The sequence below is a fragment of the Emericellopsis atlantica genome (genome assembly GCF_019669845.1).
Source record: "Emericellopsis atlantica unplaced genomic scaffold F5Z01scaffold_13, whole genome shotgun sequence".
In the NCBI taxonomy this organism is placed as follows: domain Eukaryota; kingdom Fungi; phylum Ascomycota; class Sordariomycetes; order Hypocreales; family Bionectriaceae; genus Emericellopsis; species Emericellopsis atlantica.
In genome coordinates, this window is record NW_025764715.1 from 544943 (window position 1) to 572296 (window position 27354).

Below are 27354 nucleotides of genomic sequence, written 5' to 3' on the forward strand. Positions count from 1 at the left end.
GGGCATACGGGAGAGGGAAGAGGGACATGAGCTACTATGCATGTCGGGCTGTGGCTATAGGGTTCGCTACTTGGATCATTTCGCAGGCATCATTGCGGATCGGTTGTACGGAGTACTATGCAAAATGCTCAATTCAGGGTTTCAGAGTTCCCCGCCCCCCGCCCGACAGAAAGATGACACGACCAGGCCGAGTACTAATAAGTGGTATGTAACAATAGTAGGAAATGGTATCAAAAAAGAACCGTTGTGGGGAATCATCCGAGGCCAAAGGCCAATCCAAGTAAAACAGAGAGAGAAAGTCCCTCAAAGGCTAGTACCCCCCGTTTTTGCGTGTATCTAAGGTATGTGAAGGAAGTGCATTACCCGGGTAAGCAAGGCTCATTAAATAAAACGTAGTATAGTGCAAAGAGCACGCCGCTTTCAGTGTTTCAAAAGAGAGAAGTCGTGCAGTAATAACAGATCACTGCTCGTCAAAGAAAAACGTCGTCATGGGCTCCCCCATGTGTTGTTGCTGATGGTGGTGGTGGTGGTCGTGGTCGTGCTGCGGCGGCTGCTGCGGCTCGTAGTGATACGATGACTCGCGCATGGGCAGCGCCCACTCTGGCCCTGGCACGCTGGTGGGCGGCGCATAGTGGTGATGCTGCGGCTGCGGCGGGATCATCTCGCCGTACGCATTGGGAATCTGGTCCAGCGGCATGCTCATCTCCATGGGCGTGTCGTACGGGCTGCCGTGCGGTGTCGACGTCCGCTTCTTGGGTCGCATGTCCTCCATTGAAGTCACGCGCGACCAGGAGCCAGGACGCTTGTGGTGGGGGACTGGCGTGGCGGGCCTGTGCAGTGACGGCGGCGCGCAGCCGTACATTATCTCGCCGTAGTTGTCGTGGGGGATGTCGTGAACGCCCATGGCCGGCTCGTAGGGCGAGACGACCATGCCGTCCGGCATCGACGTTGGGGGCTGGTGATGGTGGTGATGAGTGTGTTGAGGCTGGTGGTGGTACATGGCGTAGCCTTGCTCGTCCATGGGGATGGCGTACAGAGGGGACTCGTTGACGGGCGTGGACATGGGCGTCCCGACGGGTGTCTGCATCTGCTTCGGCATCGGCGCGTTGTCGGGCACGAACTGGGGCGCGTCAGAGGGCATGGGCGCGCCCCGGGGGATGGGGATTGGCGTGCCAGGGTGCATCTCGCCCGCGCCGGTCATGGGCGTGTCTGGCGCGGCGCTCGTGTTGATGCTCGCAGGCGTCGACGGCCGCGTGGGCTTGCTCTTGCGGCTGGGGAGCCGGAACAGGCTCTGGGGCCGCGACTTGGAGACGCTGATGGTGGGCGTCGAGTCGTCCGAGCCACGCTCGGGGCTGTCCGTCTCGAGGAGGCACTGGCTGCGGAATGGGAGCTGGAAGTGGTTGTCGACCTCGGACGGCGGCGGCACCTTGCTGTGGGTAAAGGGGGCCTGCCCAAGGACGTAGGCCAGACGGACGAGCTGCGAAATGTCCTCGCCCAGGTGCCTGGCCTCGAGCATCCGCCTCAGGTCGCCCGACGACCTGGGCTTCCAGTTCAGCTGCGTCCTCCTCTCCTTGGGCCAGATGCACGTCTTCCAGATGGGCTTGACGCGCTGCTGGCGCATGAGATTCTGGATGTGCACCTTGTACTCCCAGTCGTTCACGTTCCACTCGTCCTCAAAGTGCTTGGCAATGTGCTCAAAGTACTTGTCGCGCGCGTTGGGGGCGTCGTCCTTGTTCGCGGCCTCAAAGAGGCGATCCTTGCAGGCGCCGAAGCCGCACGCAAACACGACCTGGGGGCAGAGCTCGGTGCGCGCCGCGCTCGAGGGGAGCGCCTCCATCTTGTGCGCCTCCTTGGCGTGGGTGCTGTACGAGCGCTCCGTCGCGAACGAGAGGTGGCAGTTCTTGGTGCGGCAGATCCAGGTGACGTCGGTGCCGTGGAAGTTGTTCAGGTGCTTCTTAAAGTCGCTCTTGCGGCCAAACTCGACCAGGTTGCGGTCCATGAAGCACATGGGGCACTGGTATCGCTTGAGGGTGGCCATGGACAGCTTGGGCGATCCGGTCGGCAGGTCGGCAGAGGGGACCGCGCAGGGCGACTCGAGCCAGGTGTGGTCCTGGGGTTTGCCCATCTCGGCGTCGTGAATGGCCGGGACGTCGAGGTCGTGTCCGTGCTGTCCTGTCGTGGACTGTGTGCGGATGGAGGCGCCATCCGAGGCGGTCCAGACAAGCGAGGGAGCGCCATTGCTGCTAAATAGGGTGTTGGACGCCGACACGGACGAGAGGCGGGCTACATGGGGTCAGCGCGATCATCACAGGAGCGTAAAAAAAAACCTACAGGACTCGCCCAGCCCGGTGAGGGCACACATGAGGCTGTTGAGGCCATACTTGTGCACCAACCCCAACAGCACACGTTGGTCGTCGTCGCCGAGGGGTCGGACCGAGTCGTCGACCAATGGGCCTGTGGGGAACATTCCTGACGATTCGGGGCGTTCCAGATCAGGTAGGGCGGAGGTTGATATAGAGATGTCCTAGGCGGAGGACTGCGGTTGCCGGTATTACAAGTAGTTGGTTGGGTGGCTAGTATGGTCGTAGATGGTCGTGATATATATCTCTCAGAGTCGTGTTCTTCTCTTTTCCGTTCCTGGTCTGTCCTATCCTTTCCTGTCCTGTCCTGGGTATCTTCTTGCTTCGTCGTTCCTGAGTTGGGTATTAAGTCTATCGTTACGACGGAGCCGGCCCGTGTGCGTGTTGATATATGTGGTGGTGAGGTATGTAAGGAAAGGCGTAGTCAGAGTGGACAGGAGTCTGGGGTATAGGTGAGAGATGGTATGGTATAATAGTAAGGATACTGGTCGTCAAGGCATAAAAGGAGCGTCCGTCCGTCGGGCACGAATGAGTGAAAGTGCCGGATCGGCGTACGGATGTTGTGAGTAGGTATATGGAGAGTAGGAGGAGAGGAGGGAGGGCGGAGCAGAAGTGAGCAGGGGATGAGAAGGAGGAAATATCATGAGTTTGCGAGTGAGTGAGGGTCTTCCCTGCTCTCCTGCTATGGAGCCCGAGACGGACGCGACCAGGGTCAGCCTTCAGGTCGTGAATGGAAATCTTCCAGAAGCCTGAAGGTGAGCGAGCCAAGAAAAGATGGTGGTGGAGCTGCAGGGGAGGAGGCCTTGCAGGGGCTTCATCCGCACCCTCACCAGCAGCAGGCCAGCAGCATCATCATTCATTCGCTCATCCACAGTCTATCGAACGGCGTGTCCGTTAATTACTCGCCCAGGTCCCATTCCGCGGCCCTCCCACCAGGAGGTGACCACGCCCAGCCCGGCCTGCACTCGTTCCGAGTTAGAGCACGGCTGCTAGCGAGGCTAGCCCGCTGCATGCGCACCTCTTGCTCTACACATTACCCCTGATCGCAATGGGCTGCATACCGCCGTTTCAGGCGCCAGCACCACGAGACGAAAGAAGATGGCGAGCCGGGCCATTGTGGAAAAGTGTCAATTCACTCCTCGTCCGCGCCTAGCGCCGACCCTACACGTTGAATCTTGATTAGGTTGACGACATGGACACCCTGGAATTAGTGCCCAGGCGCCAGTGCGGTCCCTAGACGAGCACATTGCCAGATCCCCATTAGCCCTGGAGGGTAGCGTCCCAGCTAGACTAGTGCAGTGACCGCGCAGGCCTGTCAGGCACGCGTGGATCCCATCCAGGAACCAATGGCGGCGCCTCTGGGCCCTACAGAAGGCTACGGTCATCATAAACGCCGATGGGCCAGGCCAGGCCAAGCACTGCTCTGCTCTGGTGACTCTGGTCTGCTCTGCATTTTGATCCATTGGCAAGATGATACGCACATACGACAATATCGACAGGCACGGCCCTGTTTCAGCACCGCGTGACACGGCAGCCACAGCTGCAGCCATGTTGGCTGCCATCTGCCATGCACAGACATGTATGTGGGATCCCACGTTTTAGAAGCCAACGGGCGGCAGAAACAGACTGATCGAAAAAGAGAAGGTTCTTTTTTTGCCAGCCACATTCTTCGTCGACAATGGATTGCAGACCGGTCGGTCGAGTGACAGCGGCCCAGAACAGCTTAACGAACTAAAGTCAGTGTCACATCGGTTGTACCCATGTTTCACGGGAAATTGACAGTGGGCACCTGTCGGCCATGCGGGATGGGGATTTTCCTGGCCTGTACCCGTAAAATATGTGCGTAATTACGCACGCTTTCATCAATTGTTGTCATTGCTGCTGCACGCGAGATGATGGTTGATGTCATTCCACGAGGAGGACAGACTCAAGCAAGAATAATACGGATCACGCGCTCCTCGTGCCCAGATTGCCCAGACCTGCCCAGACATTTGGCTGCAGGACAGCACGCGTCGTATCTGTTGGCGGCCGTGCTGGCATCAGTGTCCGTTTGTTGGTCGAACGGCTGGCTGGTTGGTTGATTGATTTAATTAATCAATCAGGAAAGGGCTGCTGCCATGTGGGAGGCAGGGACATGGATGTTGCTTAGCAGGTGATCATCATCATCATCGACATGGAGATTACCGTCCTGGGGTCGACATGTATTAATGTGAGCGTGCATACACGTACGTGCATGCGTGCGTGCGTGAAAAGCAATAATCAAACAAAGCAACAGTGCACCTTCGCAAGCACGGTTCAAATGCAGACAGCCGTCCCGCTGACCACCCTCCCTCGCACCGCCTGTCCGTTTCACAACCTCACGACGACACCAGCTTCTCTTTGCTGCACGCCAGCGCTGGGCCCAGCTGGACAGCCTCGACTGACCATGGTCACTCTCGTCTTTGAGTCTACATAAGCCAAAGAAAGCCACGTGGTGGTCCAGACTCCTCGCATCAGGACAGGCACAGCAGAGACCTTGTTGATGCCTCCATCCAGACGAAGCCATCGTCGTATTATCGTGCAATAGTGTGGGTGACTGATTCGTTCTCTCCAAGTCGGCCCAGCCCCGACACGACGGGTTGTCTGTCGTTGATTGCAGTGACATTCATCACGGTGATGTTTTTTTTTTTTTTTTTTTAAACTCGTCTCTCTCTGCCCTACAGCTGCTCGCAAGCATTGCTGCTGAGGTCATTGACTGTCTTGCACTCGCGAGACGAGGCCCCATCAGGCCAATGCCACGAGGCCCGGCGCCAAGAGCCCGAGAAGCGCACAATCTTGACTCTGCCTCCAAAAATAAACACCTTGGCAAAAACCTGAAACACGACCATTTGCTGCTGGCGCGCGTGCGGCAAGGCCCCTGTGCAGCTCCGGGCCTAGCCGTCCAGTCGGCGATAACCACTGGTGTCAGTGTGTGAGGACGTATCCATCCGTACATAACTAGTTCACCAAGCAGCAATGGACTGCTGCGACTGCGCGACTGCATGCATCAATGATGCATGAGCAATTAAGCTCGTCCTGTTTCAGAATGGAGATCGCACACACACGACTCAATTAATGCCCGGGCGATTGATGCGATCGGCGGCGGGAAAGAAGGGAAGAAGACTGAAAGACTAGCGAGTCAGTCAACTCTTCGTCCAAACATGAGTGTGTCAGACAAGGCGCCGCCATGAGAGCCTAGCCGCGCCACAGAGGCATTGACCGGCCGGTCGGAAGTTTTGCTGTGGGGACTGGAGCTGGCTACGTACAGTACGTACGACTGCCCGCCATGTCTTGGCCTCTTGAACTGTTTTAAAGATCTCGGCCGCAACGGTGACGGATGTCGATGTGGGGAGCGGCGGTGACGGAAGACGTGTGCTCTAATTAAATAAGCGAGCTGGCCAGGATTGGGATGGCGTGGCTGGCTGGCTGGGCACAGCTGATCCGGCTTGACGTAGAGACTGGCTAGTGATTCTTCTCGCGATTCCCTCATTCTTTACGGATAGAGAGGTGAATGACAGGCACAATTCAAATATATCTTTGTGCAGGCTAGGCGTTGCCGGTACTGGGAAACGTGATCTGCAGATTGAAACATGGTGTTTCAGACTTTCAGTGAAGGTAGTTGTGGGTCAGTCGTGTCAATGGCGAGCGAGGGTATCATCGCAGGCATTGGAAATCAATAGCAGGATGCATTGATCATTGATGCATGCTCCGTAGCATGATCGAGATTGAATCATATGCTGCATTTCTTTCGAATGAGGACAGGGCTAGGACCAGATGGTGCGACGGTCTTCTTTCGCTCACGCAATTGTGACTTGTTGTGAGAGGTTGTTGTCTTTGAGTGTGTGACCATGAGGCCAAAGATTACACGTCAAGTTGCATCAACTGGTTGTCAAACTTGACGCTGGGCAGTAAAGCCTATTATGAAAGTTACGCTGTCTATTTTCATATCCTCTGAGATGCCATTTTGCTTATTCAATAGCAAATTCTCATCATACGAGCCGCGAGCCGTGAGTGCGGCTGTGCTGCAGGGTAGTCTTGTGACACGGGGTCCGCCAGTCTCCCGATCACAGGCACTAGGATCACTCACACCCCTTGGAATGAAACAGCTAGTCTAGGTAATATTTGATACATCAGTAAACAAGGCAATTATCCGTTTTTGACATCTAACAAGTCATGGGTTGATCTCAACTAGCTGCCTGGGCATGGGCCCTCCATGAGCGTCTTGTCTCAAGTCAGAGTAAGTCTTGATCACCTGGAAATCCGCCCATGACTTTATTTTGTCTTTGCACTGCTTCATATTGATTCTACATGGCTCTTTCCAAGCGTCCACCCTCTGTCGACGACTCAGTTCTCAAGAGTGCCACATCCATCCATCCCAACCGACACTCTGTAGCCTTGGAGACAACCTTGGCCCCCGTGATCTTGACATTCTCCAGCCCCAAGCACGCACAGCTGATCGTGCCCTGGAATCCAGAACAATCACTCCCACTGAAGACGACGTACCCGCCATCCACCTCAACAGTCTGTCGTTCGCCTCCTGCTTCGCTGGTGCCCTTGTCAGAGGCCACTGTATGGATCACGGCACGCCAGCGCATCCAAAACTTGGGGCTGCGGAACGAGTTCTTCTCAAAGGCCTGGTATCGGCGCCGTTCACGTTCATCCGCCCTCTCGATGCTGCTCATGTCCTCGTCCACGTCCTCGCCAGCGGAGCTCTCTGCTTCGTCTTCTTGTTCCTCCTCCTCGAGCTCTCGGACCACATACCCCAGGACCTTCCTACTGCCCGCCAGGACAGCAACGCCCTGCACCAGGCCCGCCACGCTCAGCGTACACATGAGCGCGTCGTCGCGACCGTCGACTAACCCGTGAATCTCCAGAGTATCTCGCGCCCTCGACACATCGGCGGTCGAACCCTGCGCTACCTTGGCGAGGGCTGGGCATTGTAATTGATATACCCCAAAGCTGCGCCGAGGATCAAAGGCGCGGGTGTTGGCAGTGCCCTTGGCCTTTTTGCCGTGACCAATGCGGCGCGCTGAAAAGTGCTCGGCCTGCCAGTCGGCGTCCATGGAGAGGGTCGAAGCGAGTGAATGAATGATTTGTCCCTCTGTAGCGACTTGAAGCTGTCTAGTTGAGGTTATAGCAAGCGCTAGCGCGGAGTGAACATGCGCGTCATCGAAAATACGTGTAAATGGGTAGGTATAACACGCAAACAGGCACCAAGGTAAAGTAAGTAAGTAGTTGTGACCATATAGTAGTATCCGAGGTCCATACCATTCCAACACAAAAACCGCCCGACACTTCTATCCTAGGGTATACCCAAAATGCAAATAACGCCCGCCTAGAGACCATCCATCCATCCTGTACAAGAATCCATCCTCTCCCAAAGTGAAGCCTCACTGATACCCCTGCTGGTACGCAAACGGCGGCTCCATCTTGACCTCGCCAGGCCCAGCCTGGAGGCCGTAAAACGCCCTCTGGTCCGGGAGACCATACCCGCCCTCCATGGACGGCCCGTCGCCCATGTCCACGTCGCCGCCCGAGTGACTGCTCGCAAGGCTGCGCAGACTCCGAATATCGTCGGCCACGATGCCCCCCTCGCCGCTGGCCGCCGCGAACGACGGCTGTCCGTGGTAGTACCCAGTCGGATCGAACATGTCCTGTTGTAGAGCCTGCTGTTGCTGTTGCTGTTGCTGCTGTTGCTGGGCGGGGATCGTCCGGACGGGGGGCCGCGCCGACCGACCCGAGCGCACAGGTGGCCTCGTGGTGAACTGCTGCATGCGTCGCTGCGTGGCGTAGTACTCGGCGAGCTGGGGGTTGTTTGTGGTGCCGCCCCGCGATATCCTGAACTGAAAGGGATCATCGCCCGTGGCGGAACCCTGCCTCATCAACTGCTGCTGTTGGGGATAGGGCTGTGACGGGGCCCTCTGCGCACCCTGTATGCGGATCCTCTCACCACCGTGTAGACGACACTCTTCCCTGATGGGCAGGCCGTTGCTAATGGCAGGCACGCTCTCCGGATCAGAGCCGAGGGCGATGGCGTACTGCACGAGCATGCGCAGATCGCCCAGGTGCTTGGTCTCGAGCTGCTTCCGTAGGACGACGCTGGTCTGGGGCGTCCAGACGAGCTTGTTGCGCTCGCTCTCGGGCCAGTCGCTCTCTGTCCAGGCGCGTAGGGTGCCGCTCTGGCGCATGAGGTTGCGTATCCGTGTGGAGTAGGACCAGTCGCCCGAGTTGGAGCCCTCGTCGAGGTGCTTGATGACGTGGGCGACGTAGTTCTTAAAGGCGAGGGCCTCCTCGCCGTCGCGGGTCGTCTCGTAGACTTGTATGCAGTTCTCGAAGCCGCAGGCAAAGACCTGCTGGGGGCAGAGCTCGATGCGGGCGTCGTCGAGGTTGGTGCTCCGCGAGCCGCCGTGGACGACCTTGATGTGCGTCTTGTAGACGGTGGCCCAGTCGAACATTTGGCCGCAGGACCGCTGCCGGCACTGCCACTGGGCGTTTGTGTAGTGGAAATCCTCAATGTGGCGCTTGAGGTCGTTCTTGCGCGTGCACGTCTTGACGACGCCCTCTTCGGAGCAGAAGCCGCAGGTAAATGTCCCTCGCTGCTTGGCGGCGGCGGATGGGGATGCGGACGCGTGCACGTCCTCGCTCGAGCGACTCAGGAACTTGGCCGTGCGGGCGGATACGTTGGAAATGATGCTCCCGCGTCCCGAGCCCGTTTCCTCCGACCGGATGCTGGAGCCGCTGTCAAAGAGGGAGGTGGGCGCCGATTCGACGCTGGAGAAGGTGCTCGTCGTGATCTCGGACGCGCTGTCGAGGGGGGGACCATTCTCCTCGAGCATCAATCGCGACAGACCCTCGGCGCCGCCATATTTCCGCATGAGATGCCGCAGCATCTGGCGGTCGAGCTGGTCCTCGTGCGAGGGGGCGCCATTGCTGTGGATGCTGCCGCTGGTGCTGCTCTGCGGGCGTTGGTTGTGCTGGTGGTGGTTCTGCTGCTGCTGCTGCTGCAGCGAGGAGGAGGAGGCGCCTGGGGACATGGACGGGCCACTGCCGGCGCTCGCGTCCCACGAATCGGGGGCGGGCATGTCGGGGGGTCGTTGCATGACCCTTTTGGGTGAAATGGAATCGCGGTGGATGCCGTCGTCGTCGCTGTCGCTGGACCTCTCAATTGATCCGACTTGGGGTGTTGGCAGCGGAGGAGGTGGAGGAGGGGAGGGAAGGTGAGTCGACGGCGACCGCGCTTTGGCTGCGATGCCTCGCTAATTGACGGCGAGGAAGAAGAAAGATTGAGAGGAAGAAGAGATACTGCGACTGCGAGAAATGAAGGCCAGGCAGCGGGGCGATCCGGGGCGATTGGGCTGCAGGGGTCCAGTCGTCGTATGCAGTCGTGCTGTAGGCTGTACGTACGTATTAATTATTATGATAAAGGCGAGATGATAGTGGTCAGGGTTCGTAGTAATAGTGACTACAGGCAGTAGGTACTTAAGGCTGTGGACGCCCCAGGGGATGCCAGACTGCCCGCTTCAATGCTGCGACGTGAACAAGGAGGCATACTCGAGGCATGGAGCTACAAATCATTAAAGCCCATCGCAAACCCCAGGCATGGACATTAATCACAAACCTCACTACCTCAAACCTACGTCCGTCCTCATGTGAGGGTCTCGCCGCCTTATCTCTGCCCGCCTGCCTGCCCGGGGACGATCTGCAGGCTGGATCGCGCCACGCAGCATTAGTGGCTTTGCATTTTGTCAGTGGCACCTGTCAGCATATTCCTGGAGATGGAGTCGAGCAATTGGCTACGAGTCTACGAGTCTAGGCAACTTATTAATTGTCGGCTGCGACGGTGATCAATGATGAGGCTCTCTGGTCTAAAGTGCGAGTAGTCTGGCTCATGAGGACTCGGTCCGCCAGCTCTCACCACAGATTGCGTTTGCACCTCTTATACAAGTATGACCCGAGTCCTTGACCGACTGCGACTTCACCAAATTAGACGTGGGGGCCGGCCTGTCATTACTTGATTAGTACTTTTATTAATTAGTACTACTATCCGGCACGGCACAGTGGCCCATCTTGCATTCCGCTGACACAAACGCTTACACAACAATAGCGCCAACTCAATCACAGCACGCCGCCCAATTCCATGACAGGCCCGTGTTACTCATTCATGATCAGGTACGTACAGCCTATACCACGCCCTCAGCCTTGTAGATGGCACTTCCATGCCCGGGCCGACTCACAACCACCGCCTGCGTCTTCTGCTCCTCGGTGAGATCCATCTGCCCGTAGTACTCGCGCTCCAGCGCCGCCTGCACCGCCCCGACCTTGTCCGCCGGCACCAGGTGCACGCTGCATCCCCCCCAGCCCGCCCCCGTCAGGCGCGAGCCGTACGCGCCCGCCGCCCGGGCGACGCGGCAGATGGTGTCAATCTCGGGGCAGCTGCACTCGTACAGCTCCCGGCACGAGTCCTGCGTGGCGTTCATCAGGTCGCCCAGCTGCGCGTTGAAAGCCGTCGTGTCCGTCGCCCCCGTGTGCACCGGCCGCTCCAGCAGCGTCAGGAACTGCAGCACCCGCAACGCCTCGGAGAAGACGTGCAGCGCCCGCTGCCGGAGCTTGAACCGGTCCGCGCGGACGGGGAACGTGGACGTGAAGCGCGCCTCGAGCTCGGCCGCCGTGACGCCCAGCGTCGACGCAATCTCCTCGCGCGTGTAGCCGTCCTCCTGAGTGAACGTGTCCTTGACCAACTGGATCAACCTCGTCAGCTCCTCCTCCTTGGTGACGCTCCGGGGCGCGCTCGCGTCGCCGCCCTGGTGGTAGAAGTAGGTCTCGTGGAACCCCTGCAGGCTGACGCCCAAAGGCCCCGCGTCGGTGGGCAGCGACGTGCCCGGCGGGTTGAGGACCGCGTGGAGGTACGCCGCGGCCATGCTGCACTCGACGACGCGCAGGTTGTAGTGGATGGGCCCCGTGACGTGCTTGTTGGACGTGACAAACGACTGCGCAATGACAAAGCAGAGCTCTGGGTGCGTTGGGGGGAAATGGATCGGCCGCGCCTTGAGCTTGGGGCTGAACTCGACAAAGAGGGCGGCGCCCTGCTCGGAGAGGACCGAGGCGGACTGGTCCATGCTGGGGGGGGGGGGGGGGGTGTTAGCTGACATCTCTCAGGGCATACAAGCACCCAAGGCAAAGAACTCACCCGCCCGAGTTGACGCCCACCGCGCGCTCGCTGACAATAGCCACCTCGGTCAGCTCCGTCTTGTCCACGGCCGTCTCGCCGTTGGCAACCATGACCGCCAGCGCACTCGCGCTCACAAACGCCGCGCTCGAGCTCAGGCCACCACCCACCGGCACCGAGCCGTCCATGACAATCTCCATGTCCACGGGCGCAAAGTCGGCGCCCTTCTTCTTCCGCAGCAGCTCCAGCGCGCCCCGCAGGCCGCTCTTGAAGTAGTTGGTCCACTCAAACTTGGTCGAGTCAATCGGCACGTCCCCCTTGGCGTCGACCTCGAACGTCTGCCCGGGGAACTTGGCATCCTGGACGTTGCGGATCTTGATCTGGAAGACGCCGTCCTTCTGCGCGGGTGACGACGAGGCCGCGAGCAGTGCGTCCGCCTCGATGGCCATGGGCAGCACCGAGTAGAGCGAGTAGTCAATGTGCTCGCCGATAATGTTCACTCGGCCGGGCGAGCGCGCGACAAAAGATGGCTTGTGGCCAAAGGCCGACGAGAACGACTCGAGGAGCGTGTTCCACCGAGGCGCCTGCTCCGCGAGGGCGGCCTCGGGGTACATGTCGGCGAGGGCATTGGCAGTTGGGACGGCCATGTTGGCGGTGCTGTGCTGAACGAAATGCTAGTATGTGACGACGCTCGTGATGGTGATGAAGGCAGACTCGGGTCGCGAAGCTGTCGCAGACTCGCAGTAGCAGTAGTTCAGTACCCCGCAGTGGTGGGTTCAGTCTCTGTCCAGGGTCTGATGACGTAGATTCGTGAAGCTATCACGACAAAATGCGCGCGCAAGAAAGGGACTTCGAGAGGGAGACGGAGGAGGAGGAGGAGGAGGAGCAAGAAAACAAGAGTCAAGACGCGACTTGACCACGACTTTTAGCTGCGCACGTAAAATACCTCTCGCGCTTCTCCGCATGGCGAGCTTCCAGGCTTGCGGCGGGGACGCTTTTTCTCTCCTGTCAATCCGGGGTACTCGCCACCGAGTTTTCCGCCTGAAGAACGGACAATTCGGCATGTCGTGAAGTGTAGCGGCGGGATACTAGCCAGGGCCCAGGTGCTACAGGCGATCCACTCAGGTGCGAGAATGACTGGAGCTGGAGCTGGAGCTGGGCGGCTGAGAAGGATGCCAGCCTTGCCTCAGCTACGATTCACTGTGCTGTGAGCGTGAGGTATATGAGCGATGGACTTTAGCCTCACAGAAGCAAACCTCCCCTTTCTCACACCTGACGCTCAACTGCCCAAATGGCGTACTACGTCCGCGAGATGATGCCCGGCAACCTGTACATCACAATGTCCCTGCACGACGACCCCCGATACATCGCCGGGCCTCTCCTCTGCCCTACGCGCCCACCCGCCGCCTTTGAGCCCTCGTCCTACGAAACGACGTGCAACCCCTTCTTCGACCACGAGCAGTTCAGCTAGGGCCTGTACTGGCTCGACGACAAGGGCGCGGGCACGCACTACACCATGCGGAGGAATACGGCCTACCTCTACCAATGCAAGGTCGACCCGAAGCAGAGCCTGTACCTGCTCACCACTGAGACCATGTCGCCCGTCGAGCTGCGGATGAAGCGCTCCGTCGTCATCATCCTGAACGTCTTTGGCGTCCCGCGCCAGCTCTGTGACGTGGTCACCAACTACCTCGTCTGGCTTCTGCGGCACACGGCGCGCACCGCGTCGCGCACCTTTATCTGGGCCGCCACGGGCTACGTGCGAAGTCGTGAGCACGCGGCGGGGGTATGCACCGACGGAGACGACTCGGGCAACACGTTTGTCGTCAACGGCTTCCTGCGGGAGGCGTTGGGCCTGGGGCACAGCGAGCTGGGCTATGCCATTGGCGGACAGGTGCCACGACCGGTCATTGTGTCGCGGTTCGCGGTCACCATTGTCGAGGAGGGACGTGAAGAGGATGATGGCCATGTGGAGGAGGAGACGCAGGGGCCACAAGGACCGCTCAAGACGCCACTCATGTTGCCCATGGACGCATGGCCGTCGCTGGAGGACTCGCACCGAAAGGACAAGATGTAGTGAAGGGACCAGTGAGGAACCAGTGAGGGAAAATCGCCGGCGGACATACTTTTCCAGTCAATTCCATGAATACGTACCTACTAGTAGAAGATGATTTGTTCATCATCACGCCAAAGCGTGATAACTTCGCCACGGCACAAACAGCGCATGACGGTCCAGGCTGCGCGAGAATCGCCCAAGAATAATTTACATGCGACAGATTGGCCCGCCGCTCTTCTACGCACAAAAAGCGCACGCAGCTGATTCGCTCCCGCAATCAAAGTTCGAGGACGCTAAACCACTTGCAGCTGCGCAACATTCGCCTATTGTCGCGGGGCCTTTTGCCGTTGGCCAGATAGCGATAAGATTTACGGAGGACGAGTTCAAAAGTTATGCGTTGACGCTAAAGGCGCTAAGTCTGTATGTCGTTTAAATCTAGCTAGCTTTGGTGTAAATCCTACGGCTTATCCTGGCGCCCCTCGACATACTTATTTCTACCCTCTAATTCAATGATCTTCCTGACGTGTCTTGGAACACGCTCAATCTAGCGTTAAATCTCGGCCTAAGGCAGGTCGTTCTATGCCTTCTGCTATCTCGCGATAGCATTAGACCGTGTTTTAGGGGCCCCTTTCTTAGTAGTATATCTCTTGATCTATGGCTAGGCCGGTTCGATTATATTAAGGTCCGGCGAGTTACCATACTACTCGAGGCGGCGCATACCTTCGAGATCGTATAATTGTTGTTGTATGTGGTGGGCGTGCGCCGGAGCCTTATCTTCTTGAACTACTATATCCGGCCTCTCGAGGGCATATTCCTTCGCGAACGGTAATAGCCTTGGCCTAAGAATATGCTTACGATAGCGATACTAATCAATACTACCTTTCCCGCCTCTCGTAAGCTTCCCGGTCGCCTTCGTGAACCGCTAGGTAGGCTTCTTACTAGGTGTCTTCTGCCGTAGATTGAGGCGGCTTATCTTTATCGAGAGCTCCCAGGCTTCCTTCGCGGCAGGCTCAAGGGCCTTATTCATAGCCTTAAGTTCTTCCTTAGCAAGGCGTTTCTTAGTAGTAGTCTCCGGGCACTAATAATAGCAGGGGCCTTTCTTATCGTATAAAAAGCTACCCTAGAATATAAACTCTAAAGAGCCCTTCTAGCGCTTACGGATATAGCTCTTATTCACCTTCTCTTTAGGCGTTCGCTAGAGCCTATAGGCACCACGGCGATGTAATAACACTATAGAGGTCTCGTTAGACTATATCATAGACTTCTAGTCCTCGAGGGTCTAATCTTGCCGTGCTAGGCACTAATTAAGGCGTTCTTTCTTTATCCGAGTAGTTAGACTAGGCTTCCTCGTCGGCTTCGTCTTGTAGAAGCTAGCGGCGTGGAGCACACGCTAAACCGTGGTCGCTGAGATCTCGATGCCTAAGAGGCTAAGGTCGCCGGCGATATCAGCAGAACTCTTCTCTCTTCCGTATCGATCGCGGCGTATAATATTCAAGATTGGCTCTTTATTCGAGGATTGTTTCGACGGCCGGCCAGATCGAGGTTGGTCGCTAACATCGGTATCTTGAAGCTTCAAAGGGCGTTCGGCTGGGTCGAATCCAGCCTCGCACGCTCTGCCGTAGATACGGTTGATCGTGCTTGGAGTCAGGCCTGTGATAGAGGCAACCTCTTTAGTGGTCATACCGCTAGCCTTTATACCTATAACCATCCCCCTCGTTGCAATATTAGTGTGCGGCATGATCGCGGTCGGCTTCGTCAAAAAGTTTGATATTCCAAAGTATATGTCGATTCATCAGTCAAAGAGGGGTTATGAGAGGGGAATTTTTACACCAAATTTGGTGATAAACTTCCCGGGGGGCTACTTCGGGCTAGACGCCAACTATGGCTAGTTTCTTGGCAACGCATAACTTTTGAACTCGTCCTCCGTATGGGGCATCGTCATCGCCATATCACCCGATGCCCCGCGTGCTGTCCCTGGCTGAGATGGAGGGGAGGGGGGGGTCGCAGCGAAAGGGTATAAAGACAGATGTCCATGCGGCTACTTCAGGGTCTGCTTCTGTCATCAACAACTCGCCTCCCTCAAGCAACACAACATTACACACACAAACACCACCTTTCCACCAGATTTTACAAACCGACACTATGGGTGACTGCGGCTGCTCCTCCTCTGGCTCCTGCAACTGCGGCTCCAGCTGCACTTGCGCCAACTGCCCTGTAAGGCTTGACTCGAATTACCCCTCCTGGCGGCAACTTTGCTTACATTGACTCCCAGAAGAAATAAGCTACACGCTTGCCCGGCGCGCGCAATGAGACGAAGAGACGACGATTGACGATTGGCATAGTGGGTGGTGTTTGATTGGGAAGGGGTCTAAACGTGTTTGGTTGGAAAGGGGTCTACACGCGATACAGACTGAGATTGAGAATGATAAACAAGAATGATAATGGGGCGAGTTGATCTTTGCGTGAAGCTATCGTACCTAACAGAGGATGCGCGCTGCTCGGTTGTCTGTTCGTAACTGGGGATCGCTTTCTACCTGTACGCTCTGCTGAGGGCACAGGAGTCTTGCCAAGTCGATATGCATGTCAACGAGGGGCATGGATGGAGAACTTGCTCATATTGGCGCACCAACATCTTGACATTACACCTACATTGGATCGCATGTAGGTGACGTGGGGTGGCGTGTCCGCGATGACAAGTTGGAAGACGACAGGATGTTGTGTAACCACAGGCACGCGTCTACTTGTGCGGTGTTCGCTTGCGTAGATGGTCACTGCAAAGCGGAAGAAATGAGTCTGGGCCTGTCATGGAGGCAGTGATTGGTACGAACAGGTATGGGCGCTCACACCTACAAAGTCCTGAGTTACGCCAAGATGTATTCTCTGTGGTTGCATGGTGAAATTGGAAGTGCATCACGCCTAGGCCTATGACCGATTTGTTAGCGATCCTAGCTTGTGCCGGTCAGAGCAGAGCCAGACTCAGCCTTCGATTTCGACAAACACTTTCGCAGCAGATACGTATGCTAGACATGAAAATCGACTTCTGAGAGAGATTCAAGCACAGCCAGGAGTGTTGCCTACGACTTTGCAGGCTCATGGCGCTGGGTACGCGTATGGTGATCCCCTGAGCACTGGAGCTAACAAGCGTCAATGACGCCAGATGGTTTTGCCTTCTAGATCTGTAGCCTCGCAATTCTCTCTAATTCCAGACTTGTTCATCTAGTTAGCAAATGATTCATGATCCTCCGCGAGATTAGTTTATATTGTTATCGGTCGTTTAAACATTAACTAGAGAACGAGCCTCTTTAGCGAGATCCTCAAACTATCTTTGTTGGTTAAATAAAGGCCAACGTAGACACTACTTTAAAATACTAGATACCTTTGGTTATGCCCTTGACAGAGTGGAAAAGTCTGCCTCGACCAGGGTCAGAGTTTACCCTCCCCTGACCTCACGATCTAATCAATCAGTCAAGGGCCGGACAAAGTCGGACGTCCGCTCGACCAGTCCAGGAGCTCGCCAAGCGCCAACCCCATCGTCTTCTGGTGCTGGACACGCCATATTCTCTCCACCTCGACCATACGTACAGGATCAACATCCTGTCGCTCCGTTGTCCGACCCACTGCCAAGCATATAGCCCGCTCCCCAGCCCCGGCGCAATCCCCATCTGATAAGATTAGATCCCGTGTATGCCCGCCTCCGGTATCGCGAGATCCTGGGCGAAGCGAACAGAGTTTTATTCAAGGTTGCATGAATATGGGCCCATGTCCGCTATGGGTCACCCCTCGAAACTCTGCTTAAGAGGCTGATGGTCCCGCGTCTGCACTCATGAACTGCTTCTGCACCTCCTTCCCCCCCAAAGACCATCATGTCGGGCGACTCTGACATTGAGGCGACACCCGCTGCGGTGGCGCCTGCGACAAACACCGAGAAGAACGCTGTGGTTGTGGATGATCTCGAAAAGACGCACAATGATGCGGTCCCCAGCAAGGACGCCCAGCTCGGTGTCCAGAAGATCGAGGCCGTCACTCTGTCTTGGTCCAAAGGATGGCTGATCGCCCTGCTCATCAAGTACGTCCCCTCATGCCATCTCTGCCGCCCAATTAACACGACCAGCATCTGGCTCATCTTCCTCGTCAACGGCTTTCGCGGCGCCGTCCTCATCAGCCTCACGCCCTACGTCACGTCCGACTTCCAGGCGCACTCCCTGCTCACCGTGATCGGCATCGTGTCGAGCGCCATCTCGGCCGCCGTCTACATCCCCATGGCCAAGCTGCTCGACGTGTGGGGCCGCGCCGAGGGCTTCCTCCTCATGGTCGTGTCCGCCACCCTGGGCGTCGTCCTCATGGCCGCGTCCGACAACCTGGCGACCTTTTGCGCCGCCCAGGTCTTCTATTCCATCGGCTTCTCGGGTATCATTTACGTCGTGGCCGTCATGGCGGCGGACCTGACCACCCTAAGGAACCGAGGCATCGCCTTTGCCTTCACGTCGTCTCCCTACATGATCACGGCCTTTGCCGGGTCCAAGGCGGCCGAGGGGTATCTGCAGGATGTGAGCTGGCAATGGGGCTTTGGGTCGTTTGCCATCATCGTGCCTTTTGTCTGCATGCCGCTGTTTGTGATGCTCGTTCTCAACCTTCGGAAAGCAGAGCGACAGGGCCGGTTTGTGCGAGAGAAGTCAACCATTCCCCTGCTGCAACGTTTCTGGCAGGGCCTCAAGGACTTTGACGTGCCTGGCGTCATTCTCTTTGGCGCGGGTCTCACCATCTTCCTCCTCCCGTTCACGCTGGCGACCTCAGCACCCAAGGGGTGGGAGCAGGACTACATCATCGCCATGATTGTCGTTGGCTTTGTCCTTCTCGTGTCCTTCGGGCTGTACGAGGTGTACCTCGCTCCCGCGCCCTTTATGAGAGGCAAATTCCTGCTCGATCGAACGGTCATTGGCGCCTGTCTCTTTGACGCCATCTACCAGGTTTCGTACTACTGCTGGAACAGCTACTTCACGTCCTTCCTGCAGGTCGTGAGCAACCTCAGCGTGGCGGAGGCTGGGTACGTGAACAGCACGTTCCAGGTGGTCTCAGGTGTGCTGCTCTTCATCGTGGGCTACGGCGTCCGCCGGACAGGCCGCTTCAAGTGGCTGTTTTACGTGACGACGCCGCTGTACATGCTCGGGCTGGGCCTCATGATCTACTTTCGTCGTCCGAACCAGCACATTGGCTATATTGTCATGTGTGAGATCTTCATCTCCATGGGCGGGAGTGTCTTCATCCTGCTCGTGCAGCTCGCGGTGCTCGCCTCGGTGGACCACCAGCACATTGCCGCCGTGCTCGCCATGCTGTACGTGTCCGGGTCGATGGGCGGGGCCATCGGCCGCACGGTGTCGGGCACGATCTGGACGAACACGTTCTACAAGGCCTTGCTGCGCAAAGTGCCCGAGTCCGCGCTGCCTAACGTCGTGGAGATTTACACCAATCTGGGGGCGCAGCTGTCCTACGCGGTCGGGACCCCGGAGCGCGTGGCGATCCAGGAGGCGTATGGGTATGCACAGGCCAGGATGCTCGCGGCTGGACTGGGCGTGTCTGTGCTGATGGTCGCGTGCATCTTTATGATTAAGAACATCAAGTTCTCGAAGGATACCATGCAGACAAAGGGTGTCGTGTTCTAGATAGGGGTTAGTGTGGCGGCTGAATACATCGCTTTGCCTGTTTCTTTCCAGGACGTGAGAAGTTTAGAATGTGCGATTTTGTCAAGATACTGTCATTGAATGTTCAGTGCTGTACGGATGGTAAAGAGTGCCCAAGAGAGAAGTGTCGAGTGAGTCGCGACTCGACTCGATGATATTGAGCGCCGAGGTCGCGCTTCCGAATGAGGCTAGCCCCAAACAGTCGTGACTCCATGACATGACATGTGCCGATCTGCGTCTCACCCAGATGGATTGCTCGCCTGACATCAACATCTGCATCACCTCACTACGTACGAGACATTTCTCCAGAGCTGCTTCTCGATCGCGCTTCCCACTCACGCACACGTACCATGCGATAGGCCCGCTGGCCTTCACACCGTCATCATGGCCTCCTCGCCTGCCTCGCTCCAGTCCCTTCCCGACAACGAATCCAGCAGCGCGCCCAGCATGCCTACCGAGACGCCTCCCCGTTGCTTTGTCTGCCAGATGGACCAAGAACCCACCGACGACCCCAACGACTGGGTATCGCCCTGCCCCTGCACCCTCGAAGCCCACCAAGACTGCATCTACTCGTGGGTGCTCGACTGCGAACGCAATCACAAGCCGCTTCGCTGCCCGATATGCCAGGCGCGCATCGAACTCGAGGGCCCGTGGGATCCCATCGTCAGCATCTCGGACAAACTGGAACGGGCATTCACAAGAGCGAGCCCGGTGATGCTGTTCACCGGACTGAGCTTGGGGGTGCAGGTCGGCGCGCAGGTGTACGGTGCCATGGCCTTCTGGGCGTTTGCGGGCCGCGAAGAACTCACAAAGTTCCTGCTCGGGCCGAATATGATTCTGGATGGGAGGAGGCCGCAGGGGCACTATCTGAGGAGGGTCGGTAACGCCGTCGTGCTCATGAACATTGCGCCCGTGCTACTGGTCAGCCAACTGCTACCGTCCCTGGCCAACAAGCTGTTCTTCCCGCTGGCCTCCCTGTACGGTACGTGGCACGCGGCGCACACCAAGCACTTTTTCAGCTGGCCTCCCTCGCCGCAGCTGGCTATCGCCATGTTTCCCCAGATCCGGGGCATCTACTACTCGCTATGGCGCGAGTTCGTCTTTCCCTACGAGCTTAAGCTCCATAGGCAGATTCAAGGTCTGCCCCCACTGGAGGAGCGCGGCGAAAGGAATGGGAACAACAGACAACGGGAGAGACGGCAGGCCGAGGGCGGCGGTGTGCTGGGCTTCCTCCAGCAGCTGATTGACGCATTGGACCCAGAGGAAGAGGGCAACGGGAATGACGCTGACGTCCAAGCCGGACGTGAAGGTGCGGAAGTCGAGGGCGAGCAGGATGGAGGGGACGTGGAGGTGGCTGAATACGTGGTAGAGCTGGACATTGGCTTTGGGGGCGAGGAAGGCAACGAGCCAATGGTGCGAATGCGCGAGGAGCGGGCAGACGTCGAGGAGCTGGGTGAAGAGCAAGGGGGCGAGCAACAGCACAACGAGCCCGTCGATGAGGCGCAACAAGAGCGTCCTGGAAATCACGAGGCGCCGCCTGCGCCTCCTGCGCGTGGTGGAATCGGCCAGCTACTGTCCCTGGCCTCGAACGCAGTGGTCAGTGCTCTGCTCCTCCCGGGCGTCTGCTTCGTCATGGGGGAGGCATTGCGCGCCATTCTGCCCCGGTCATGGACGACGAGCTTTATGGAGCGCTCGTGGAGGGGCTTCGCGGTCAAGAGGACAGGCACGCTCCAGCAACAATGGGGCCGGAGCTTGGTGGGAGGGTGCATATACGTAGTGGTCAAGGACGCCGTGAGAGTGTACGCCAAGTCGCGCAAGGTGGCGGCCATGAACCAACGGAGGGTCAAGAACGTGGACAGATCAAGAAGGGGGGCGTCTTGATGCACTCACATGCTTGCGAGGGGGTTCATTTGTAAGGGCCATGGCCGATATTCTCATGATGAAACACGAACAATCACCCCTCCTAATAGCGTTAATCAATTCATGGGCTTCATTATCATTCAGACAAAATTCACCTCCGTAGCGTGATTGCAGATGTATATTCAGGCTGCCGAGGCCTCGTACGCCAGCTGACACTAACACGACATGCCTCTAGTCCGGTGCAACCCTGTTAGTGAGCTCCCCCACAATTGCGCCCAGAATATTCTACACAACCGCCACTTTGTTCTCCATCGCGGGGCATCACCAGCTTCACTCTCTCCATCCTCATCCCCATCCCTAACCCCCCAACCCGCCAACATGGTAAGCACAGTTGCACCACGGACAGCCCAGAGCACACACACTGACACGCCGCCACAGCCTGCACAAACATCCCAGCAGCGCCTCGCGCTCGCCATCTGCGACTTCCTCACCACCTCCCTCACCGACGGCACCCTGTCCTCCGACAACGACGCCTCCATCGAGGTCGCCGTCGAATCCATCAAGGAATCCTTCAACATTGACCCGTCCGACCCCGCACAGACCGCCGCCGCCGTCGGCAACCAGAACCTCCTCCAGATCTACTCCGTCTACGAGAAGCTCAAGCAGAATGCCCCCGGCGCAGGCCAGCAGCCGCCGCCCGCCGACGCGGAGCTGACCGAGGAAAAGAAGAAGGAGGCCGAGGCCCTCAAGAGCAAGGGCAACGCCGCCATGGCCCAAAAGGACTACAAGTCCGCCGTCGACCTGTACACCCAGGCTTTGAACGTCCACCCCCGGAACGCCATCTTCCTGAGCAACCGCGCCGCCGCCCACTCGGCCGCCAAGGACCACGCCTCCGCCCGCACCGATGCCGAGTCCGCCGTCGCCATCGACCCGACCTATACGAAGGCCTGGTCCCGCCTCGGTCTCGCCCGCTTCGCCTTGGGCGACGCTAAGGGCGCCATGGAGGCCTACGGCAAGGGCATCGAGTTTGAGGGCAACGGCGGCAGCGACGCCATGAAGAAGGGTTTCGAGACCGCCAAACGCCGCGTGGAGGAGATGGAGACCGAAGAGGCCGACCTGCCACGCTCGAGCCCCGGCTCGCCTCCTCCCATGGGCGGTGCTGGTGCCGGCGGCATGCCTGACCTCGGCTCCCTCGCCTCCATGCTTGGTGGTGGCGGCGCCGGCGGCGGTGGCATGCCCGATCTGAGCTCCATCATGTCCAACCCCATGTTTGCCAGCATGGCCCAGAACCTCATGTCGAACCCGGACATGATGAACAACCTCATGAGCAACCCGCAGCTGAGGCAGATGGCTGAGCAGTTCGGTGGCGGCGGCGGTGGTGGTGGCGGCGGCATGCCTGACATGAGCGCCCTCATGAACGACCCCAACATTGCCGACATGTAAGTGACTGCCTTGCTCTGCTTTCTACACCCCAACTAACATTGCTGTAGGGCCCGTAACATGATGGGCGGCGGTGGTGCTGGCGGACAAGGTGGTCGCGGCAACAACCCTCCCGGCTCTGGACAGTGAGGGCAGCAATATAATTACTTCACCTACGCAAGAGTCAACACCATTGGTAGCCTTGGTATAATAAAATAGAAATCCTTTGTTTCTCGTTTGCACTGGCGATATCATCTAGTATAGCTCTATTATACACTGCGTGTTCATCGCGTCCAAAATGCCTTAACATGCCGTATTCCATGCTCCATCATAACTCATAACCTTTCAAGCAGAGCGAACAATGCCACGGCCGCGACGGGCCCGTATGCCCCTACTGCGACGGCCGCGCGAACCACGGTCCGAGGAACTGGATGATGGCTGTACGGAATTGTCGGTGGAAGGGCGTCCGGGAAACTGGGATCTGGCTGACACTGCTCTCTTGGGTGTCGGGCCTTGGCTGGTCTGTCAAGAGTAAGCGTCGTTCAGCAATGACTCCAAGTCCTTCATCTCCTTACCGAATCACCAGCCTCGTCCCTTTCCGCCACAGTACTAAGCACACCCTCGTCCTCCTCCGTTGCCTCGGACTCATGCGAAGCAGATGGCTCGCTACGTGACTGTACGCGGCGAGAATAGCGTGGCTTGCGAAGATTGGTTGTCTCTGCCTCGGCTGGAAACTTCGAGGCGTCAGCGCTCGCATTGCCCTCCCCGTTGGGCCGCTCTGTCAGAGATAGCCCAGTGGTGGCCCCGTCCTCCTTGCTCTTGACTGATCCTTTATTCGCATTCGAGACCGCTGCTGCTTGACGCTTCTCCTCCTCCGCAACCTCGTCTGACCAACGGCCGTTCTCGTTCACTACCATGGAGTCTTCGGACGTCTCCCCGTTCCGTGGCATCTTCGACACTGACTTTGGCGTAAACGTAGGCGCGACCGGGTTCAGGGGCTTCATAGGGCGTGCCTAGCATCATTCTGTAAGACTACGACCTCATTCAGCGTCCGCTACGACCCTTACCTCCTGAGTGGGGTGGGTAGTAGTTTCGGCGTCTGGGCCCGTCTGCTGCGCATCGCTCTCTTCGACGTATTTGTGAGGCTTGAGGAAGGCTTGCTTCGACCACAGATCGGCGTATCGTCCACCAACTGCAATCAGAGACTCGTGATCGCCTTTCTCTATGATCTTACCCTTCTCAACAACAACGATGAGATCCGCATTCATGATTGTGGACAAGCGATGCCTGCCATGGTCAGCTAAGTTGTGCTCACCGGCAAGCTCGGGCCACTCACGCAACGACAAATGTGGTTCGGTTTCGGCATAGGGTCTGGAACGATGCCTGAATCTGTTGCTCGGTGTCGGTGTCTACAGCACTGGTAGCCTCGTCGAGCAGCACAATGTCGGGCCGCTTCAAAATGACACGAGCAATGGCCAGACGTTGTAGTTCACCGCCAGAGAGCTTCCTGGGCCATGTTAGCGACTGCATACGACGAGGCAAAGTGTACTCACACGCCCTTCTCCCCAACCTTTGCTTCGTACCCATCACTGAACTCCAGAATCTTATCGTGAATGCAGGCCGCACGGCACGCGTCGTGAACTTCTTCATCCGTGGCTGTGATTCTGCCATATCGAACATTGTTCATGATGGTATCATCAAACAGAATCGGGCTCTGGGGGACAACACCAATGCGCTCCCGTAAGCTATGTAGCTCAACGTCGCGGATGTCCTGCCCGTCGATCCTGATGCTGCCCTCTCTGACATCGTAGAAGCGGTCCAAGAGCTTGAGCAGCGTAGACTTGCCGGCACCAGTTGATCCCACCAAAGCGACTGTGATCCCTCTTTCGACCTTGAGGCTAATATCGTTGATGACGCTCTTTTGCCGGTCGTAGCTGAACGAGATGTGATCGAATTCGACCTCGCCCGCCTCGAACCGCAGTGGGCGTGCTGACTTCTTGCTCTGGACTGTCGGTTCGGTCTGCATGACACGCAACAGCATTTCGGCTTCCACCAAATCGTCGCTGATATCCTTGCCTAAGCGCGAGAAGAACTTGAGGGGGCCACTGAGCTGAGACCAGTAGCTGAGAAGCATGGCGAACTGACCGGGCGTAGCCTTTCCCGCGAGGATTCGGGCTACAGCAAGATAAGCACTCACAGCCAGGCCAAGCAGGAGAACCACACTTTGGAGGGCAATGAAACAATTCCAGCGCATGATGTACTTCTTCTCCTCCACAAATCTGTTGGTGACCGCATTGGCATGTCGGTTATCCTCGTACCCTATTTGGTTGAAGGTGCTCGCAGTTGTCCATGATTCGAAGCCGCGCCACCGGATGGATGACTCTTTGAAGACTGCACGGAGGCGGGTACGGCTGGCCTGTTGGGTGCGAGCCAGAAGATCTCCTGCGAGCATGAGAAAGGCAATACTCGTAGCAACTGTGGCCAGCCCTTCGTATGAACCAAAGGTGTAGGACAAGTACACCACGGCCACTCCCAGGTCGACCAACATCGGCAGCGCATGCATCAAGACGCTCTCGATGACCGACGACACGGCACTTCCGCCATTGATCGCCAGACTCAGGTCTGGTGTACTTTTGGAATCGTGAAAGTCAGCAGAAAGGTACATCATATGCGAAAATGCCGCCCTTTTCAGGGACTCGTTGGCGTAGTACTTGACAGGCACCCACAGCCACTGGCTCAGCAGATCGATGCCACATTCTGAGGAAGCGAAGCGTAATGAAATGTAGGCGGCGACAGCGACCCAAGGGTTTGCATGAGTTGTTCCATTGAGGGAGTCGACGATCACGGCAACTTGTCGTGGCAACAGAAGGTTGAAGAGGTTGGACGTCAGGAGACACGCCAACACGAGCGCGGCTCTCAATTGGAGCTTGGGTAGGCTGAATGGCCATATGTATGGGACAAATAGGGCGAATTCTTTGGCGAACTCGAACCAACTGCCATCCCCTTCGAGTCGTTTCTTCATGTCCTTACGCGCCTTGGCCTGGGAACGCTCCCAATTGCTCACATCCACGTCGTCCTCTCCGTCTTCTTCATTGTCCTCGTCATGGCTTTGAGCCGCGGAACCGTATCGGGCATTGTCTCCATTGGGAGTAGAAGTTCCTGCGGCAGCACCATTGGGCTTGCTCAGCAGACTCTGGCGTTCCTCGTCGGAAGCAGCGTGTTTCTTTTTGACTGTTGTCAGAGCGAAGCCAAGCAAGAGAATCAGGATGGCACATCGAGCCCCAGCCAAAGCAAGCTGGCGCACGTCAAGGATGTTGAACTGCAGGCTGTGAATGGTGGCCTCAAATGCAAGACCAAGCAGCCAACTACCACAGTGAGGATACCAGACTGGATGCAAATTGTCGGCAAGTTTCATGAACAGCACCGAGAACACCAGAACACATGAGAGATGGCCGACGACGACATAGTCCTGCGGATGGGCGGCGGAATCCGTCACGATGAGAGCGGCGACGGCGGCGTGGGCCAGGACAAAAGCAGCAAGGAGCCCAAGGACAGCCAGGCGTGTTGACCGACGGATTGCTGGTCGTTTCTTGGCCCGATTCGTCTCGAGGGTGCACACAGCAGCACAAGTGGCCACGGTGAAGTAGAGGAGGATGGCCGCCGGGTAAGCGTAGTGCAGGCCCGCGAGGACGGTGTCGAGAGAGCGTGCCATGAGTGCGATCTTGGCCATGGATCTTGGAGGTGAAGGTGAGAAGAGGAGGAGGAGCGCAACGACCTAAGCAACGACCCCAATTTGTTGTTCGAGGACTGCGGGTGCACTTTCCCCTGATTTTCGAAAGTGCACAAAAAAGCAAGAGCGTCAGGCTGTGAACGTGATTGACTTGGTAGGCAGCAGGTGTGACTTTCAGGGTCCTCATGCACCTTGTTGGCAGACCGTGTTTCCTAATGAGGGATTTTGTGGGGTGCGGATCTTGGCCATTGGTTGCCAGGTTCGGCTGGCCGTTGACTCTTTCCTCAGATTTGGATCACAGCTGGAGCACTCCCAACACTTGCAAAGAAACGTCCAGAGAGCACTTTCTTTGTGCATTGGGATGGCTGCCTGAGGCCGTTCTCTCGCGAAGTGAGGGGTTCTCGTAGAGTCATTAGGCGTTTGGTGACAATGCGTCCGAGCAAGCACATGTGCGAAACAACAAATGTACCGTGTTGAATCACAGCGCTTCGTTGGTTGGTCTTGATCAAGGCGGACTGCATTGTACGACGGTGCGCGGGCTGCATGGTGCCGTGCAGCGTGAGACTGTCTTTGTGATTCACCACACCGCTTTCTGTAGGCTCACCGCATCGGCATCAAGCTCACATGTCTCGAAGGTTGAAACAACTGTTGCCGTCGACAACTGCACGGTAGTGATTTCGTTCACTGTGTGCGCTTGTTGGTACGTACTGGCCGGACTCAGCTTTCCGCGATAGCCTCGGTTCCGACATGAAATTCCAGCTTGCCGACGGATTGCTAATAAACATGGCGGCAGGAAGGGGACCGACAATAAATTGCTTCAAACCAACGTCAAGATCACGTCTCAAAATGGCAATCTCACAAACAACTCGGGCAAGTCCGTTTCTTGGCCGGACCCAACCTCCGGGTGGGCCTCGCTCCTGTGACTCCACCCCGACATCCTCGCCTTCCGAGGTGTTTCTTCTCCGGCCCCACCCCCGTCTAGACCGGGCTTCCAAGAGTCTTGGCCCATGGACAAGGATCTTGACACCTTCCCACCATTGCTGGACGTCGGTTTTTCATATATCGAA

The 27354-nt window shown here is 57.4% G+C and overlaps 9 protein-coding genes across 9 annotated transcripts; 4 read left to right on the forward strand and 5 right to left on the reverse strand.

Annotated features, from left to right (window-relative positions):
• Positions 1-460: 460 nt before the first annotated feature.
• On the reverse strand, positions 461-2467 carry F5Z01DRAFT_621909 (uncharacterized protein; the record flags this gene model as incomplete). The annotated part of the gene is made up of 3 exons (XM_046261229.1): positions 461-830; positions 948-2283; positions 2332-2467. 3 exons carry the CDS (start codon positions 2465-2467, stop codon positions 461-463), a joined length of 1842 nt encoding a protein of 613 aa, XP_046118389.1.
• Positions 2468-6335: 3868 nt separating this feature from the next.
• Positions 6336-7561, reverse strand: F5Z01DRAFT_655367 (uncharacterized protein). Its single transcript, XM_046263500.1, has one exon. It carries the CDS (start codon positions 7439-7441, stop codon positions 6683-6685), a length of 759 nt encoding a protein of 252 aa, XP_046118390.1. The 5' UTR covers positions 7442-7561; the 3' UTR covers positions 6336-6682.
• A 207-nt stretch (positions 7562-7768) lies between these two features.
• Positions 7769-9412, reverse strand: F5Z01DRAFT_622029 (uncharacterized protein; the record flags this gene model as incomplete). The annotated part of the gene is made up of 1 exon (XM_046261234.1): positions 7769-9412. The coding sequence occupies one exon, from the start codon at positions 9410-9412 to the stop codon at positions 7769-7771; it is 1644 nt and encodes a 547-aa protein (XP_046118391.1).
• Positions 9413-10374: 962 nt separating this feature from the next.
• On the reverse strand, positions 10375-12617 carry F5Z01DRAFT_107171 (ribosomal protein S5 domain 2-type protein). The gene is made up of 2 exons (XM_046257371.1): positions 11566-12617; positions 10375-11495 (listed from the first exon to the last, which is right to left on the reverse strand). Exons 1-2 carry the CDS (start codon positions 12189-12191, stop codon positions 10559-10561), a joined length of 1563 nt encoding a protein of 520 aa, XP_046118392.1. The 5' UTR covers positions 12192-12617; the 3' UTR covers positions 10375-10558.
• A 218-nt stretch (positions 12618-12835) lies between these two features.
• On the forward strand, positions 12836-13621 carry F5Z01DRAFT_674207 (uncharacterized protein; the record flags this gene model as incomplete). The annotated part of the gene is made up of 2 exons (XM_046265019.1): positions 12836-13005; positions 13069-13621. The coding sequence occupies 2 exons, from the start codon at positions 12836-12838 to the stop codon at positions 13619-13621; spliced, it is 723 nt and encodes a 240-aa protein (XP_046118393.1).
• Positions 13622-17463: 3842 nt separating this feature from the next.
• Positions 17464-19260, forward strand: F5Z01DRAFT_681493 (putative siderophore-dependent iron transporter; the record flags this gene model as incomplete). The annotated part of the gene is made up of 2 exons (XM_046265694.1): positions 17464-17666; positions 17712-19260. 2 exons carry the CDS (start codon positions 17464-17466, stop codon positions 19258-19260), a joined length of 1752 nt encoding a protein of 583 aa, XP_046118394.1.
• A 281-nt stretch (positions 19261-19541) lies between these two features.
• F5Z01DRAFT_655381 (RING finger domain protein) lies at positions 19542-21383 on the forward strand. The gene has a single exon (XM_046263501.1). It carries the CDS (start codon positions 19663-19665, stop codon positions 21157-21159), a length of 1497 nt encoding a protein of 498 aa, XP_046118395.1. The 5' UTR covers positions 19542-19662; the 3' UTR covers positions 21160-21383.
• On the forward strand, positions 21384-22777 carry F5Z01DRAFT_655383 (hsc70 cochaperone). The gene is made up of 2 exons (XM_046263502.1): positions 21384-21519; positions 21577-22777. The coding sequence occupies exons 1-2, from the start codon at positions 21517-21519 to the stop codon at positions 22579-22581; spliced, it is 1008 nt and encodes a 335-aa protein (XP_046118396.1). The 5' UTR covers positions 21384-21516; the 3' UTR covers positions 22582-22777.
• Positions 22778-26429, reverse strand: F5Z01DRAFT_655385 (uncharacterized protein). The gene is made up of 5 exons (XM_046263503.1): positions 24111-26429; positions 23894-24064; positions 23625-23844; positions 23133-23570; positions 22778-23079 (listed from the first exon to the last, which is right to left on the reverse strand). Exons 1-5 carry the CDS (start codon positions 26285-26287, stop codon positions 22903-22905), a joined length of 3183 nt encoding a protein of 1060 aa, XP_046118397.1. The 5' UTR covers positions 26288-26429; the 3' UTR covers positions 22778-22902.
• Positions 26430-27354: the final 925 nt, after the last annotated feature.

Coding starts and splice junctions, on each gene's coding strand:
- F5Z01DRAFT_655367 (XM_046263500.1), bottom strand. CDS start 7,441: ATGGACGCCGACTGGCAGGCCGAGCACTTTTCAGCGCGCCGCATTGGT.
- F5Z01DRAFT_107171 (XM_046257371.1), bottom strand. CDS start 12,191: ATGGCCGTCCCAACTGCCAATGCCCTCGCCGACATGTACCCCGAGGCC. Junction 11,496..11,565: donor GTGGGCGTCAACTCGGGCGG/GTGAGTTCTTTG, acceptor CCCCCCCCCCAG/CATGGACCAGTCCGCCTCGG.
- F5Z01DRAFT_655381 (XM_046263501.1), top strand. CDS start 19,663: ATGGCCTCCTCGCCTGCCTCGCTCCAGTCCCTTCCCGACAACGAATCC.
- F5Z01DRAFT_655385 (XM_046263503.1), bottom strand. CDS start 26,287: ATGGCCAAGATCGCACTCATGGCACGCTCTCTCGACACCGTCCTCGCG. Junction 23,845..23,893: donor CGAACCACATTTGTCGTTGC/GTGAGTGGCCCG, acceptor TGACCATGGCAG/GCATCGCTTGTCCACAATCA. Junction 23,571..23,624: donor CTACCCACCCCACTCAGGAG/GTAAGGGTCGTA, acceptor GAATGATGCTAG/GCACGCCCTATGAAGCCCCT.